This window comes from Doryrhamphus excisus, linkage group LG7, assembly GCF_037039965.1.
Source record: "Doryrhamphus excisus strain RoL-2023G ecotype Guam linkage group LG7, RoL_Dexc_Guam_v1.1, whole genome shotgun sequence".
Taxonomy (NCBI): Eukaryota; Metazoa; Chordata; class Actinopteri; order Syngnathiformes; family Syngnathidae; genus Doryrhamphus; species Doryrhamphus excisus.
Window position 1 is genome coordinate 6,200,031 of NC_136363.1, and position 15,980 is coordinate 6,216,010.

General features: G+C 42.3%; 1 protein-coding gene across 2 annotated transcripts in view; it reads right to left on the minus strand.

Annotated features, from left to right (window-relative positions):
* myo1g (myosin IG) overlaps positions 1 to 15,980 on the minus strand; it is a 34,905-nt gene that overhangs the window by 4,037 nt on the left and 14,888 nt on the right. Inside the window, exons 16-21 of one of the 2 annotated variants that reach the window (XM_058047513.2) lie at positions 14,632 to 14,839; positions 14,137 to 14,360; positions 13,885 to 14,029; positions 11,252 to 11,356; positions 9,949 to 10,062; positions 7,647 to 7,804 (exon numbers count right to left, since the gene is read on the minus strand). In XM_058047513.2, the coding sequence (XP_057903496.2) occupies positions 7,647 to 7,804; positions 9,949 to 10,062; positions 11,252 to 11,356; positions 13,885 to 14,029; positions 14,137 to 14,360; positions 14,632 to 14,839 (954 nt within the window). Of the gene's footprint in view, positions 1 to 7,646; positions 7,805 to 9,948; positions 10,063 to 11,251; positions 11,357 to 13,884; positions 14,030 to 14,136; positions 14,361 to 14,631; positions 14,840 to 15,980 lie in introns of those variants that run through there. The other variant, XR_013627673.1, reaches the window with a different exon arrangement.

The following is a 15,980-nucleotide window of genomic DNA, read 5'->3' on the forward strand; positions in this document are numbered from 1 at the left end:
GGTTATTTTTCTATATGTGCCCTGTGATTGGCTGGCCACCAGTCCAGGGTGTACCCCGCCTCCTGCCCAAAGTCAGCTGGGATAGGCTCCAGCTCCCTAGCGGCATGGAAAATGGATGAATGGATGTTTTGGTTAGAGTTCTACCATCTGGAACGGATTGATGATGCTAACCAAGGTGCTGCTGTACTTTGTTGTATGGGTAAGGTATTCTCAAACATGTCTACAGTGTTGACATTTCAGTAAAAGTACATCCAGGCGAGATATTTACTTAAGACTAGAAAGTTGCCGGTTGGCCAGTCCAAAGAACAGCACCTCACAAAATGTGGCAACACACGATTTAACTGGACTGGAGTCTACGATGTGTTTTTGTAAGGATACTGTATATAAACACGTCCTGTAGTCAGGTAAAGCGTCCACAAGCAGCAGTTGAATAATTTACCACCACAGAGACAACACAGCAGACAGATTTGGGGCGCGGAGGCAGCTCCTGCCGCTAGCCCTTGGACCTTCTCTCACCACCCGCTCTCCCACTCAGCTTCCTCTCACACCCTTCACGCGTCCTCCATCTTTCTCCCTGTCACTCTCCCTGAAGTGTGGGTTGCAGCTAATACAATGTGAATATTCGCCTCTGGTGGCTCCATTCCGGAGGAATCACAGACCGTTTTATTTGCAACCCGAGCAGTGTATGCGTGGTGAGGCACAACCAGTGAGCCTGATGCTGTTTGTCTCGTTATGGGACAATGGAATCAACGTCAGACTTTATGTCGAGTGGCTCCAAGGGAATAATGTGCAGTCAGAGATAAAATCATCGTGGTGAGGCATTCTTCCCTGACACAATTTGTGAATTAAATGTTTTATGTAGGACTCCATCTTTTTAAAAATTGAAACTCATATCGAGACTTCATTCATTCATTTTCTACCGCTTTTTCCTCACGAGGGTCGCGGGGGTGCTGGAGCCTATCCCAGCTGTCTTCGGGCGAGAGGCGGGGTACAACCTGGACTGGTTGCCAGCCAACCACAGGGCACATATACACCATATCTAGACTTGTATTATATATTTCCTAACTACCATTTGAGTGTTAAGTTGCTGTGTGATGAATTTAGCATTGAATAATGACCTGCGATTTCCAATGAGTGCTCATCGTGAGTTCACTTTTACGTAGCTCCCGCCAAATACCCACAAGTGGCACATGGATAGTGGTGGTTTTTTAGATGAGACACTACAACTAGTATTTTGAAAAGCGCTATACAAATTCATTCATTCATTCATTTTCTACCGCTTTTCCTCACGAGGGTCGCGGGGGTGCTGGAGCCTATCCCAGCTGTCTTCGGGCAAGAGGCGGGGTACACCCTGGACTGGTGGCCAGCCAATCACAGGGCACATATAGACAAACAACCATTCACACTCACATTCATACCTATGGACAATTTGGAGTCGCTAATTAACCTAGCATGTTTTTGGAATGTGGGAGGAAACCGGAGTACCCGGAGAAAACCCACGCATGCACGGGGAGAACATGCAAACACCACACAGAGATGGCCGAGGGTGGAATTGAACCCTGGTCTCCTAGCTGTGAGGTCTGCGTGCTAACCACTCGACCACCGCTATACAAATAAAATGTATTATTATTATTATTATTAATATAGAGTCCAACCAGTGTATGTGTGGTTAATTTGTTCATAAAAAGCAGGCATAACAATCAACAACTGCGTTTCTGTCTTCTTTCTTCCTCCTAATAAGCACTGTGTGCCCTACACTGATGAGGCGTTCAAGTCAAGGCATTTTAAGATAACTCACCTTGTTGCCAAAAAAAAGGTGTAGATGAACGGTAAATAATGAAGTCGTCGGCTGCATGATCACCAAGAGGTAGTGACATGTAGTACTTATAATGATCACTCTGACTGACAGCGTCACACAAACAGAAAACAACCCCGAATAGTCTGACGGACAAAAGTACCATGCTGCAGAGACACAAGGTCACAATGGGTCACAAGGGTGGGGCTCATCATTGCGCCACCTGCTGCCCTCTACCCTCCTTTCCTCTCCAGAACTTTCTGACTCCATCCTTGTCACCTGCTTCAGGTGTAATTGGGTCTCAGGAGGGAATCAAGTGGCAGAAAGTGTCATAAAAGTGACAGAGCGTAGCAAAATATGAGGCAGATCGGGCCCCCTTCAAGCATCACATCAACGGCGCGTACACAAAAAAAAGGAGGACACTCGACTTTCATCGAGTTGAAAAACCCTTCATGTAAGTTTCGCTTGTCTTTATTTCTCTTCCTACGTGTCAACACAAACCGGAACTTTCCTCATCTTGAAAAGCTAATCTTAATTAACACTTTCCCCCAATGCATGGCAACCATCGCCGGGGCAGCGGCAGCATCTACGTTCACATCACCATGTGGGCTAAGACCACTCGATCCACCCGACTGTCCCACAGAGTTAGTCTGCGTCATCGCATAGATCATTAGCATTCTTCTCCATCATAATAAGCACCACTGCTATCAGAAACAGCGGGGCTTTCTCAGCCAGCTGCCCCCCCGCCCGCCTCTTCCTTCTCCTCGGGGGGCATTATCGGAAAACGTGAGTCATGTTGACAACAGTGTATCAAATTGTAATCACAGATGTGTATTTTATTCAACTGGCACATTGCACTGAATCTAACATAAAGCATCCTCAAGGGTGCTGTGTTGAAACAGTGACTCCAGAATTCTTAAAGTCATAGACACTTTTCTGAGCTCAAATCAAAGAGCAAATCTGTTTAATAGTGGGTCTGATTTGAAGGACAAAAAGGAAGGGCAGAGCATGACATGATCGATTATCACTAAGGCCAACCAAGCAGGATTATTTCTTATTCGAGTTATTAGACAGCGCCTGTTATTGATCGAAGCACACTTGAGCTCTACTGAGTCAAAACACGTGCAAACTCAATGGAATTCAATGGGGAAAAAAAAGACCAAGGGCGGCACGGCGGCCTAGTGGTTAGCGCGCAGACCTCACAGCTAGGAGACCAGGGTTCAATTCCACCCTCGGCCATCTCTGTGTGGAGTTTGCATGTTCTCCCCGTGCATGCGTGGGTTTTCTCCGGGTACTCCGGTTTCCTCCCACATTCCAAAAACATGCTAGGTTAATTGGCGACTCCAAATTGTCCATAGGTATGAATGTGAGTGTGAATGGTTGTTTGTCTATATGTGCCCTGTGATTGGCTGGCGACCAGTCCAGGGTGTACCCCGCCTCTCGCCCGAAGACAGCTGGGATAGGCTCCAGCACCCCCGCCACCCTCGTGAGGAAAAGCGGTAGAAAATGAATGAATGAAAGTATTAACAAATTAAATATTGTACCCATGGTTATATACAAATACAGTTTGCAAGATAATATGAGATGAAATATGTGACCAGTCTATAAACTACGAGATCTATGAGTTAAATATGAGGCATTACAGTCGTCCCTCAATACATCATGGTTTTTCAAAAGTTCATTTATAAATGATTGCTGTTTCATGGTTGACATTTGCGGCCTATTATTCCTCATTTAAAAAATGCATATTTAAGCAAATTTTACATATTCTTTGCCTAAATTCAGCATTTTCAAGCATAAAAATGTTATGAATGACCCTGTGACCCTCGTGAGGAAAAAGCGGTAGAAAATGAATGAATGAATGAAAAAAGACCAATACTAAGACAAAGACAATCAAAGTGCCCTTTTGATTGGTGGATCAGCGTTTCAGTGCTGAGTGGCATGTGCTTTGTGGGAACATCAAATACTAGAATTCTACTCAGTCGGGCTCGAACCTCAGCCAAGGCCAAACAACTTGTTCATGTGTTCACAGTAATCCCTCGTTTAGGTTCCAGAACCGACCGATATAAGTGAAGTAGGATCAAATATTAATAAACAGAACATTTTTGTAGTTAGATCATTTCTAAATATGATTTGTACCATTATTAGAGTCCTCTAGATGTGAAATAACACCCCTACAGTCACTTTTACACTCAAACTACCCAGTATATAAGAGATAAAATAAGCCATTTAAGTTTTTTAGCTGACGTACGGCCACAACAGTAGCCCGTATTATGATTCTAATGATGATTATGATTAGTAATAGTGTTGTTATTGTGACTGTTATCTGATAAGTAATTAGGAAATAATAACAACACCTTTTGGCCGGTGTAGACTACAGCTCAAAAACGTCTTGTGTTTGTATTTCAGTTCATTCACAACATTTTTATGCTTGAAAATGCTGAATTTAGGCAAAGAATATGTAAAATTTGCTTAAATATACATTTTTATGAGGAATAATCTCAAATGTCAACGTCAAGCATGAAATAGCAATCATTTATTTTGAAAAACCATGATGTATTGAGGGACGACTGTAATGCCTCATATTTAACTCATAGATCTCGTAGTTTATAGACTGGTCACATATTTCATCTCATATTTCATATTATCTTGCAAACTGTATTTGTATATAACGCTGGGTAAAATTGTTCATACTTGGGTTGTTTATATTGTTTATTTTTATATTGTGTATTTTGTACTGCTTAACTGATTTTGTTCTCTTGCTGCTGTACAGCACTTCCTCATTATCCATCAATCACGGTAATTTCATATTGGTGAAGTACTGGAACAATTTTAAAAAGGTACCAATTTGGTATCTTCCAAGTGCTCTGCTCACATTACTTGTGTCTAAAAGGAGGAAAATCAGTGAACCACATGACCAACCAGGTTGATGAGAACGTACGAGGAAATAGGTCAGTGTCTATACACTATTTACTTCCACCTGGCTTGAAAACTGTTGCCATAGTTACTCTCCATATGATGAAAACCGCATTACCACTGATCCCAACACATCCAATCAAAAGCTGAGCTGGGACGAGCTGGCGAGACGAGAGGTCGGCACACCAGCAGCCTCTCGAGTTGGGGCCAGCCAGACGACCGCATCGAGGACAGCCACTGAGGGAGCAGAGAAACAGCCGATGCTATTTCTAGAGTAGCGTAACCGCCGCTCATGACCTACAAAAGTTCATTTGAAATCACGTCCACATTAATCGACTGCACATGAGCCGCATGTTGTCCGGTGAGGTCAGTTGTCAACAAGTCCACTAGCGAGCGGGCATTTAAAACGCATCACAAGACTTCTTGCATATGCTCGGCGAAAAGGAGGGGGGTGACCCAGAAGACTGTGATTTATTCAGCATCTTCCCTTCTTTCCATATTCATAAATGAAAATGCTAATTTAGGATATGAGACGTTGCTCGGAGAAAGAAAGAAAAGAGCTGCAAATCTTCATGTTGGAAAAGTTGATGGGATGACTAAAATCCTCCAATCACCTTTTTTAAAACAACGAACCTCAGCCCGTCTTTTAAAGGCCGGGACAGATCATACCCTAAATCCTGCCTTGAGTCCACTCATACTCCACCCCAGCTGTCCCAGCAGATGGTCCATGAGTCCGACGCACTACCCCCCCCCCACCACCACCACAATACACGTTACTTCTCTACACACACACTACACATACCAACGCATATTCAAGTCAATGCGTTTGTATCCTCAAATGTGCTACTTCCGCATCCTTGGCACTTTTTTTTTTCAAGAAACCATGGTTTTGTGGTTCTTTATTGTCTTACAAAAGACTCACACTGGGCCAATTTAGCCGTACTTTGCTTTGACACAATTGTCCCTAAACGCACCTTGAGGGACAACAATGGAGACAACGCTTTAGTTCTAATATTGTGTTGGCGTTGTGAGTCCAGGTGATAGAAAGAGAAAGTCAGAGACAGACGGCAGAAGGATTGAGCTTCATCCTTTGAAGACCTCGGATGATGCCTTCATTGACCCGGTTTTGTACAATGCTGCACCTAAACAACACTCAACACAACACACACACTCCCCAAGCATGCATGTGACTTGCATATCTTATTTCCTGACTGGGGGAAGCACAAGAGTGTGTCATACTCTGGACCCCCTCCCACACACACACACACCCACTACCCCAGCACCCCCCCCCCCCCCCCCCCCCCGACTTTGTCTCATACGTCTCCTTTTGATGAGCAGCCCAGTCGAAGGTCACAACCTGCTGCTTTCACCACAGATGGCGGGGCTCGAACAGAAACTGACTCCCAATAGGCGCCGCTGCCACATCGAGCAGAGCAAAGCAGCTGCTGCAAGGATCCCTAGTCCAAAAAAAAAAAAAAAACTGCCCAGACAACCCCCCTCCAGACAAAATAAACATAAAAAGCACAACAACTTTGACGAGCGGGAGTCAAGCTCATTTGCGTTACGATGATAGCGGTTCTCTCGCTCTCCCACACCGGAGGCCAAGCTATATCAGCACACTGAAGTGTACACTGCATTAGAGTGCGAAATGGAGACAAACAGGATCATAACCATCTGCTCAGTGCGAAAACTTGCAGGTCTCGCAGAGGCGAATGCGACAGCCTGGTAATCACATCTATAAACGGCATTGACAAATCAAGCTCAGAGTGATGGATGCGATAAATGTCAGCGTGACTGATTCATTTTTGCAGCCCGGGATTCACAGCAGGTGCATAACCATGACACCGTGACACCGATGAATGCCAAGAATATGATTTGCATATTTTTTATCCGGTATTAATAAATTCATCTTGGCTGGAACATTTGACCAGAAAGAGTCAATGCACCTCCACAATAGAAGGGACGACATTTGGTGTATTTTTAAGCCAAAAAAATGGCCACAAGGTGGCAGAAGTGCATATTATAATTACCCGGTCTGCATCTTTCCTATTGAAATCCAATCCATGTTCCGCAGCAACAAATCATCACAAATGGCTGGTACTGAGAAGCCAGTAAGACTTTTGAAAGATGGCTGGCAATTATTAATCAAAAAAAAATATTTCTATATGTAGTATTCTGGTCACTATGTCTGTAGATGAGACATGACATTATATTACATTACCTTCACATTGTATGGAGTCAGCCATGGCATGTCTGAAAAAAGTTATCCTCTCATTCCATGTGGAAGTGGTAAGTTTTTGCTTCTTACGGTCTCCTTTTTTCCCCCAACTCTGTTTGAAACACTTTAAGTTTAGAATGTGTAAATTGGAGAAGCTAACTAAGCTAAGCTAGCTCAATAGCTTGCTATGCTAGCAGTGGTCGTCTCTTTTGTCATTGCAGTGACCCCAGAGCCTGCGCAATGCGGTGTAAACAAAGAATAACAGGAGCGAAAAGTGACTATAGGGGTGTTATTTCATATCTGCAGGGCTCTAAGATGTTAAAACCTGTGTTTAGAAAGTTTATTTTATGCTGTAACTACAAAAAATTATGGAATTTATGGAATATGGAATCCAACTTTGAGGAATTTTAGACTTATTAGACTAATTTTACTCTGTAGCACACATTCATATCTCTAGACAATGATGACTTTTAATGGAACGTTCCATTCCAAACCACTCACCTGCTGACGTCTTTTAACGACCCAACCATCTTCCTCATCACTGACCTCAGTGTATTTATATGATAATGATTACCAATACTCAAATATGTCATTTGACTGTAATAAAGCTGTCTTATCGCGAAAAAGTGTGCATAAATGTCCTCAGTCCAATGAGACGTTTAATGTCACTCATCTATTTATATGACATTTACGGCAGCTCTCGCGCGTTTTACTGACCGTGTGAAGTGGTCCACCAAGGTTCCCACCAGCTCGCCGACTCTATCCCGGTCGGGGAAGAGCTCTCCGTGTTGCAGGCAAAGCAGAACGTCATCCTGAGAGGACATATGCAGCGCCACCATCTGGTCAACTCCACTGGTCACGCTGAGTCCTGTTAGCTGTGGAAATAAATCAGGCGTGAGACGGTAGGATTTATTACTCGCTAAACACGTGCTGATGCTTAAAGACATGATGAACTTGTTAGGAACTGTTTCGACCGTTCTATGCTTGCAAACAGAGTGGAATTTGTTGGTTTCTTAAATGTCAGGGATGTACGCGTTAAATGAGAACTGCATTTTTTTTTGGAGGGGGGGGTTGCCTATTACTGCCAATCCTTATAGGAGACATGAACGCATATTTCTATAAGGGAATATAAGGGAGCTAACAATGCACGTCAAAATTGTTATTTCCCATGCAGTTTGTTATTAGCTAGCTCATATTAACTTATTTTCTCGCACATACTTGTGTACTTAAAACAAAGTTCTCTGCTGCAGAGGTAATACACTGACTAAATGCATAATAAGCCGTTGCTATCAAGCAGCCACATTAACTGCACGTCCAGCATGCAGTGGGTTTGGTGGGCAAGACAGACAGAACAAGATAAAACGCTTAAAACACGCCAGAGGTTAAAAACCATCATTAGGCAGAAGCAGCGTAGCTAAAGATAGCTGCCATTAAGCATACCAAGGGTTAGGAGTCCTATCCAGGTCAGACATAGAGAGAATAAAGAGCTTGAAGAAAAGTAGACCATGACTACGTCATTGCATTCAGTCATCACGCCACTGATGGAAATGTCAAAGGTTGAGACCATAGCTCAAGGTCAAAAACATGACGATGAAGACTAAGTCCAACAATAATTACCAAAGTTCTGAACACTCCACAAAGCCAGTGCATAAAACTCAACGATGCTGCACAGACTTTCCGGAATTAATGAACGCTTATTGTAATAAATTCTAATACGGTTCATGAATCTTCATTTCTGATCATCAAAGTTTTGTGAATAAATTAAAAAAAAAAAAAGATTCAATGCTTGCTGGATAAAAGCTGCATTTAAAACAAGATACGGTGGATCTTCCAGAATCTGCACCTATTCCAGCTGTACTTCCTTGGATTTCCAGTTGAAACATTGGCATCGTTTAACATGAGAATACAACATTCTCACTACATATAGCAGGGGTCTCAAACACGCGGCCCGCGGGCCAAATGTGGCCCGCAGGACACTAGTTTGATATGAAAGTTTAATGGATGCTTGATTCTGTATGGTATCATGTACCCAGAAAAAAATATTACGTTTGATTAATGTTCATGTTCAAGGTTAAATAACTGTTAATAGTTATCCTCCCTATCCGTGTGGAAGTGGTAAGTTTTTGGCTATTTAAGTTTAAAGGAAATCACTTGAAGGCTACCGTTTAGGTCGCTAGCTTTCTCGTTTGCGAGTTAGCAGTGGCCCCCAGGTAAATTGAGATTGACCTTTAACCTTTGGCCTTTGGCAGCAGGTACAATCATCTTTACACACACTGGCCTGGCTCATTGGAAACCGTTCCCCCACTAGGCCCCTTCATATTACAATCCTATTGTAACAAATGGGTTAAAAAATACTCCGAAATACACAGTGCTCTTGAAGGCTTCATTGGTGTATGATGTACTGAGTTGTTCATCGCCCTGTGTGCATTCCAATAACCCCCCCCCCCCCCCCCACACACACACACACACACACACAATAAAAATGATGGCTGAAACCTGTCTATAGTGCCCTAAGTCTAAACAAACCACTATCCATACTTCACAGAGTCATTCCCATGGATTTATTTGTTTAGCTCAATTCCACCCTCAGCCATCTCTGTGTGGAGTTTGCATGCGTGGGTTTTCTCCGGGTACTCCGGTTTCCTCCCACATTCCAAAAACATGCTAGGTTAATTGGCGACTCCAAATTGTCCATAGGTATGAATGTGAGTGTGAATGGTTGTTTGTCTATATGTGCCCTGTCATTGGCTGGTGACCAGTCCAGGGTGTACCCCGCCTCTCGACCGAAGACAGCTGGGATAGGCTCCAGCATGCTCGCGACCCTCGTGAGGATAAGTGGTAGAAAATGTTTGTTTTGCACATTATTAGTCATAACTTTCATGGAAAAAAACAAGGTTCCATATTCAAGCATTCACCCAAAGGTAACCTTTACACAACAAACAACAACAAGAGATTAATGGATGAATTAATTTAGATTAATGATAGTTCTGCATGCTTATGGTGGCATGTTAATACTTACATTGTCTAAAGGAATCCTCTTTAGGACCTTGTACTGTTTCTTGGGCTCTAATTTGTAGATGCACTTGTCTGTGACAAGGACGCCACGGTCTGTGCTTTTATTGAACCTATTCACCTAAGAAAGAATAAAAGAAAAGAGGGGGTTATGTTTCACATTTAGAGTGTTTTTTTTTATCACGTGCATAATCTTACCAGCTATAAAACAATCACAATAGCACAATGTAGAGACATGCAAATACAAAACAACACAACACTAGATTTATGTGGCTGCACTCTCCATTGTCCTTAAGAGAAATGTGAGCACTATCATCCTTTGGGAGATAACAGCATGTTCAGCAAAATAACAAGCAGAATATCAGGTGACTGGATGTAGTTCAGACACACTAGCATAAGACTTGATCCCCGGGAAGAACAAGGTTTTATTGTAGTTTTGAATTTTCACACAACAGGGACAGTAATCCCTAACAAGAGCTACTGATGTGGCCGTAACAAAGTGCAGGTTACTTCAGTCACTTCCTGTCCACCCCCCACTCAACTGCTCTTGCACCAGAACACATTTACAGCAACACACACAAGCCTTATTTATGTCTTATTTCCTCAGATTATGCCTACTGTGTTGAGTAATACGAATGTAAAGATGACTATAGGGGTGCTAGTTCATGTCTTGAGGGCTCTCATAATGTTAAAAAACATATTTAGAAAGTTGTAAATAGATTTTCTTTGGCCTAACTACAAAAATATTTGTATTTATAAATGTATATATTTATTAATATTTTTTAATATCTATTGATATTTATTAATATTTATTATGTTTTAATATGTATTAATATTTATTAATATTTAATATATTTATTACTTTGTGGAAATGTACTTGTCAGTGATAAACGCAGTATTACTGTATATGATGTTCCATTTTTAATGGAAAACAATGTCAGCAAGCAGGATTGTTGAGTAGGTTTGAGATATTTGTTGATTTTTGCTCATTCTAATCCAGTCCAGGGTGTACCCCGCCTCTCACCCTAAGACAGCTGGGATAGGCTCCAGCACCCCCCGCGACTCTCGTGAGGAAAAAAGCGAGAGAAAATGAATGAATGAATGTTCATTCTAATTTGTTTTACATTGATTCCCATGACATCTTTGCCACCCTAATGTGTATTAAAGTATTTTTTTTGGGGTGTAGCAATCTCGTACTAAATTCTCCCAACTATATGTTTCCTATATGTAAAACGAAAGCAGCTAAGGAGAGCTTTGTGGCAACAAAGGAAGTACTCTCATTTTTTATGTTTATTTCCCATGTGATTCACCTTCCTACAGAAGCCTGAGAAGAGGACTTGACTGTACTCGTCTTTGTTCCTCAATTCCCGGGAGAAGCGAGCGAAGCCGGAACTGGACTGAGGGCAGTCTCGTACCTGCAGGTAAATCAAAGACGTTTTGTGAGAAATCATCTGATTGTATACATTGTCATAAAACGCTCCCTGATTGCACTTAGTGATGTAACGCTTTTTGGGGGGGCACCGTACATAGGGCACATATAGTCAAACAATTATACACACTCACATTCATATCTATGAACAATTTAGAGTCTCCAATAAATGATTAGGTTTTGCTCCGGTTTTTACACACCGTCTCGGTTATCATACAACATTGCATGTAACGTATCGGAATTGAGAGCCCACACAGAGCACCTTAAGCATCAATGACTCACTGGTGCTTAATAACTCACCATGGGGCCAAAGAAAGTGGTATGTGCCAGCAACATGCTAAAGAAGGTAAGAAAAACTATTAAAATCAAGGGAAAAAAATCATTATTAAGTACAAAAATGGTGTCCCCTCCTCCCTCTCCACTCCTTGCTGTCTTCCTGAAATAATAATTCTTCTTTCTTTTTGGGCTTTTCCCTTCAGGGGTTCGCCACAGCAAATCAATCTCCTCCATCCAACCCTGTCTTCTGCATCTGTCTCTCTCACACCAACTACCCTCATGTCCTCCTTCACTACATCCATAAACCTCCTCTTTGGTTTTCCTCTACGCCTCCTACCTGGCAGCTCTTAACCAATATATTCACTATCTCTCCTCTGGACATGTCCGAACAATCTCCAAGACGTATAATATAATCATATAACATGTAATGTCCCTCTGATGTACTCCTTCCTGATCCTATCCATCCTGGTCACTCCCAATGAGAACCTCAGCCTTGTTTGTCTTTAGACCAAACAACATGGCTGGTATCATGGTGTTAGATGTTCATTTGTCCATTTCATTCGTCATTTATAATTATTTCACATTATTTTCTGAATATAAAACTGGAATTATTCTCTAAAAATAAATTTATTTTTTGTTAAAAATTGTGGGTGTTTGTTCACTTGTGATTCATAAATTTTCTCTAACTCTCTCCTACCCTACCCTACCCGTTTTCTGTCACGCATAATACAAATCAAGCATGCTGCATTACAAGCATTTATAGGTCTTTGTAGAATTAAGTTCCAATCACGTGAAGCCGGCGGCCCAAATGAGACCTTCGAGTCACGGGCCAACGCAAACACACAGGAGGAGTGACTCAGGACTGTGTTGAAGTCATGCTCACGCTCCCTGAAGGCGTCCCTTAAAGCCTCCGGTGACCAAACAACCTCAGATTAGCTTCTCAAAGAACAGAGTGTGGGATTCATAGGAGGACCACTGTGCTTACAATTGCCTTAGTCACATTGTTTGCTCGTGAGGGGCTGTGACATGCACGCTATATACAGTACATAATAATCTGCTGTGAGTCTCAGCAGACACAAAGTTCACGCGTTGACATTCATTCATTTTCTACTGCTTTTTCCTCACAGGGGGTGCTGGAGCCTATCCCAGCTGTCTTCGAGCGAGAGGCGGGGTACACCCTGGACTGGTGGCCAGCCAATCACAGGGCACATATAGACAAACAACCATTCACACTCACATTCATACCTATGGACAATTTGGAGTCGCCAATTAACCTAGCATGTTTCTGGATTATGATTAGTAATAGTGTTGTTATTGTGACTGTTATCTGATAAATAATTAGGAAATAATAACAGCACCTTTAGGCTGTTATGTACACTACAGTTCAAAAACGTCTTGTGTTTGTATTTCAGTTCATTCACAACATTTTTATGCTTGAAAATGCTGAATTTAGGAAAATAATATGTATAATATGCTTAAATATGCATTTTTTAATGAGGAATAATTGGCCGCAAATGTCAACGTCAACCATGAAACAGCAATCATTTATAAATTAAGTTTTGAAAAACCATGATGGATGCCTCATATTTAACTCAGTCTCATAGATCTCAGTTTATAGACACATATGTCACATATTTCATCTCATATTTCATAATATCTTGCAAACTGTATTTGTATATAACTTTGGGTACAATTTTTAGTTTGTTAATACTTTCATTCATTCATTTTCTACCGCCTTTCCTCACGAGGGTGGCGGGGGTGCTGGAGCCTATCCCAGCTGTCTTCGGGCGAGAGGCGGGGTACACCCTGGACTGGTCGCCAGCCAATCACAGGGCACATATAGACAAACAACCATTCACACTCACATTCATACCTATGGACAATTTGGAGTCGCCAATTAACCTAGCATGTTTTTGGAATGTGGGAGGAAACCGGAGTACCCGGAGAAAACCCACGCATGCACGGGGAGAACATGCAAACTCCACACAGAAATGGCCGAGGGTGGAATTGAACCCTTGTCTCCTTGCTGTGAGGTCTGCGCGATAACCACTAGACCGCCCCACATGTTGACAATAAAAGGAAATTAAATGTAATTAATTTTTTAGGATTTGTCCATTCAAGTGATAACCAAGTTTAATTTCTGTAGTATTGTCCCTCGAGAGTATATGTATACTATGATAAAATGGTTTCTGAGTGGTACTCTCACAGGTGCATCAGACCTGGTCATGTGATCCTTACATTTGCCAAGTAGTCTCTCTCCCAAGCTCTACTCAAGCCACAGTCTTTTCTCTCGCCGCTAAGAGCAGTGAGAGCTGCAACTTTGGCACGTATCTCCAGCATGTCAGATGGTGGGATCTTCTTCACCATCTGCCTCGCCCACCACCTGAAAAACAAGACAAGGTACAAAGGAATTGATCCAAATGTGAACCTGGCAACCTGCAAGGATTATATCTCATAGTGTTATTATTATATATTTCTGTGGTATCCGACCTGCGATGCAGCATCACAGTGATGGTGTGAAACTGGGTCAGGGCGGCAGGCGGGGTCGGCCACTCGATGCTCTTTCCGTAGTCGGCCATGTTCCTCACATTAGTAAATCTCTGTTCTACTTCCCAGAAGTGGGCCTTGACCTTGTAGCGCTTATAGCATCCCATGATGGTGTGAATGGCTCTCATCCGGCGGCATCTCATACGAGCGAGAGCCCCCCGCCACACCTGTGTGTATTTGAAAATGAAAAGTGAGAAGGAAGATGGTAATTTCATTGCAAGTACTTGACTCTGGATCTCATTAATTATCCTAATTACTGGATTCCAAGCATACATTTCATCTAAACATGAGCAGAAGACACATCGACTGCAGGTTTGATAGTGAGTGATTAAAAGGGATCATGTCTGGGACTTTCAATGCATCAATCAATCGATCAATGCATCCTCATAAGCATATGATGATGGTTAGCTGGTGGCAAGCTATGCCTGCATGGCTGACCTTTTGTAGGAAAAGGACCAGGATGGGGATGAGGACGGCTCGCTCCTGTTCCAAAGTGAAGAGAGACCGCGGTGTTCGCACAAACAGCTTGGTGTGGCCGTACGCTACGTCGTTTTGGAAACCGTGCTGCTTGACAATAGCCTCCACGGCGTCTCGGTCCGAATCCATCAAGTGATTCGGCCAAGTGTACTCGCACGTCATTTTATACCTATAGAATAAATCAAATCAACTTTATTTGTATAGCACTTTTCCTGCAAAGGCATGCAACACACAAAGTGTTTTACAGAATTAAAACAATTACCACAATTAAAAGGAAAAAACAAAGAAACAAAAGAAAGTCCCTCCTTCCCACCCTCCATACTAGACCCACACACACACACAATCACACCAGCACACACAGTAGGGAGACATGGCATGGCACTGAGGAACAAGGAAACGCCACCTTTGGGGCCGTCCACACTGGGAGGAGCTGCAGACCGTGCCATTGGAATACCAGCACCCGGGCCCCCCAACTCCGACAGACAGGCGGACCCCCACATTAAAGGGAGGAACGCCCAGCCGGCCGTGTCAAAGGGACCCAAGGATGGCACCCCCTCGGCAGACCCGACACAGCTCCCAGTGTGGAGGACCCCCCTGAGGAAACACTGGAGTTAAAAGCTGAAGACTAAGAGCATAAAATAGGACTAAAAAAGATAAAAACATAACACTGGAGTTAAAAGCTGAAGACCAAGAGCATAAAATGGGACTAAAAAAGATAAAAACATAACACTGGAGTTAAAAGCTGAAGACCAAGAGCATAAAATAGGACTAAAAAAGATAAAAACATAACACTGGAGTTAAAAGCTGAAGACCAAGAGCATAAAATGGGACTAAAAAAGATAAAAACAAAACACGAGTTAAAAGCTGAAGACCAAGAGCATAAAATGGGACTAAAAAAGATAAAAACATAACACTGGAGTTAAAAGCTGAAGACCAAGAGCATAAAATAGGACTAAAAAAGATAAAAACATAACACTGGAGTTAAAAGCTGAAGACCAAGAGCATAAAATGGGACTAAAAAAGATAAAAACAAAACACGAGTTAAAAGCTGAAGACCAAGAGCATAAAATGGGACTAAAAAATATAAAAACATAACACTGGAGTTAAAAGCTGAAGACCAAGAGCATAAAATGGGACTAAAATAGATAAAAACATAACACTGGAGTTAAAAGCTGAAGACCAAGAGCATAAAATAGGACTAAAATAGATAAAAACATAACACTGGAGTTAAAAGCTGAAGACCAAGAGCATAAAATAGGACTAAAATAGATAAAAACATAACACTGGAGTTAAAAGCTGAAGACCAAGAG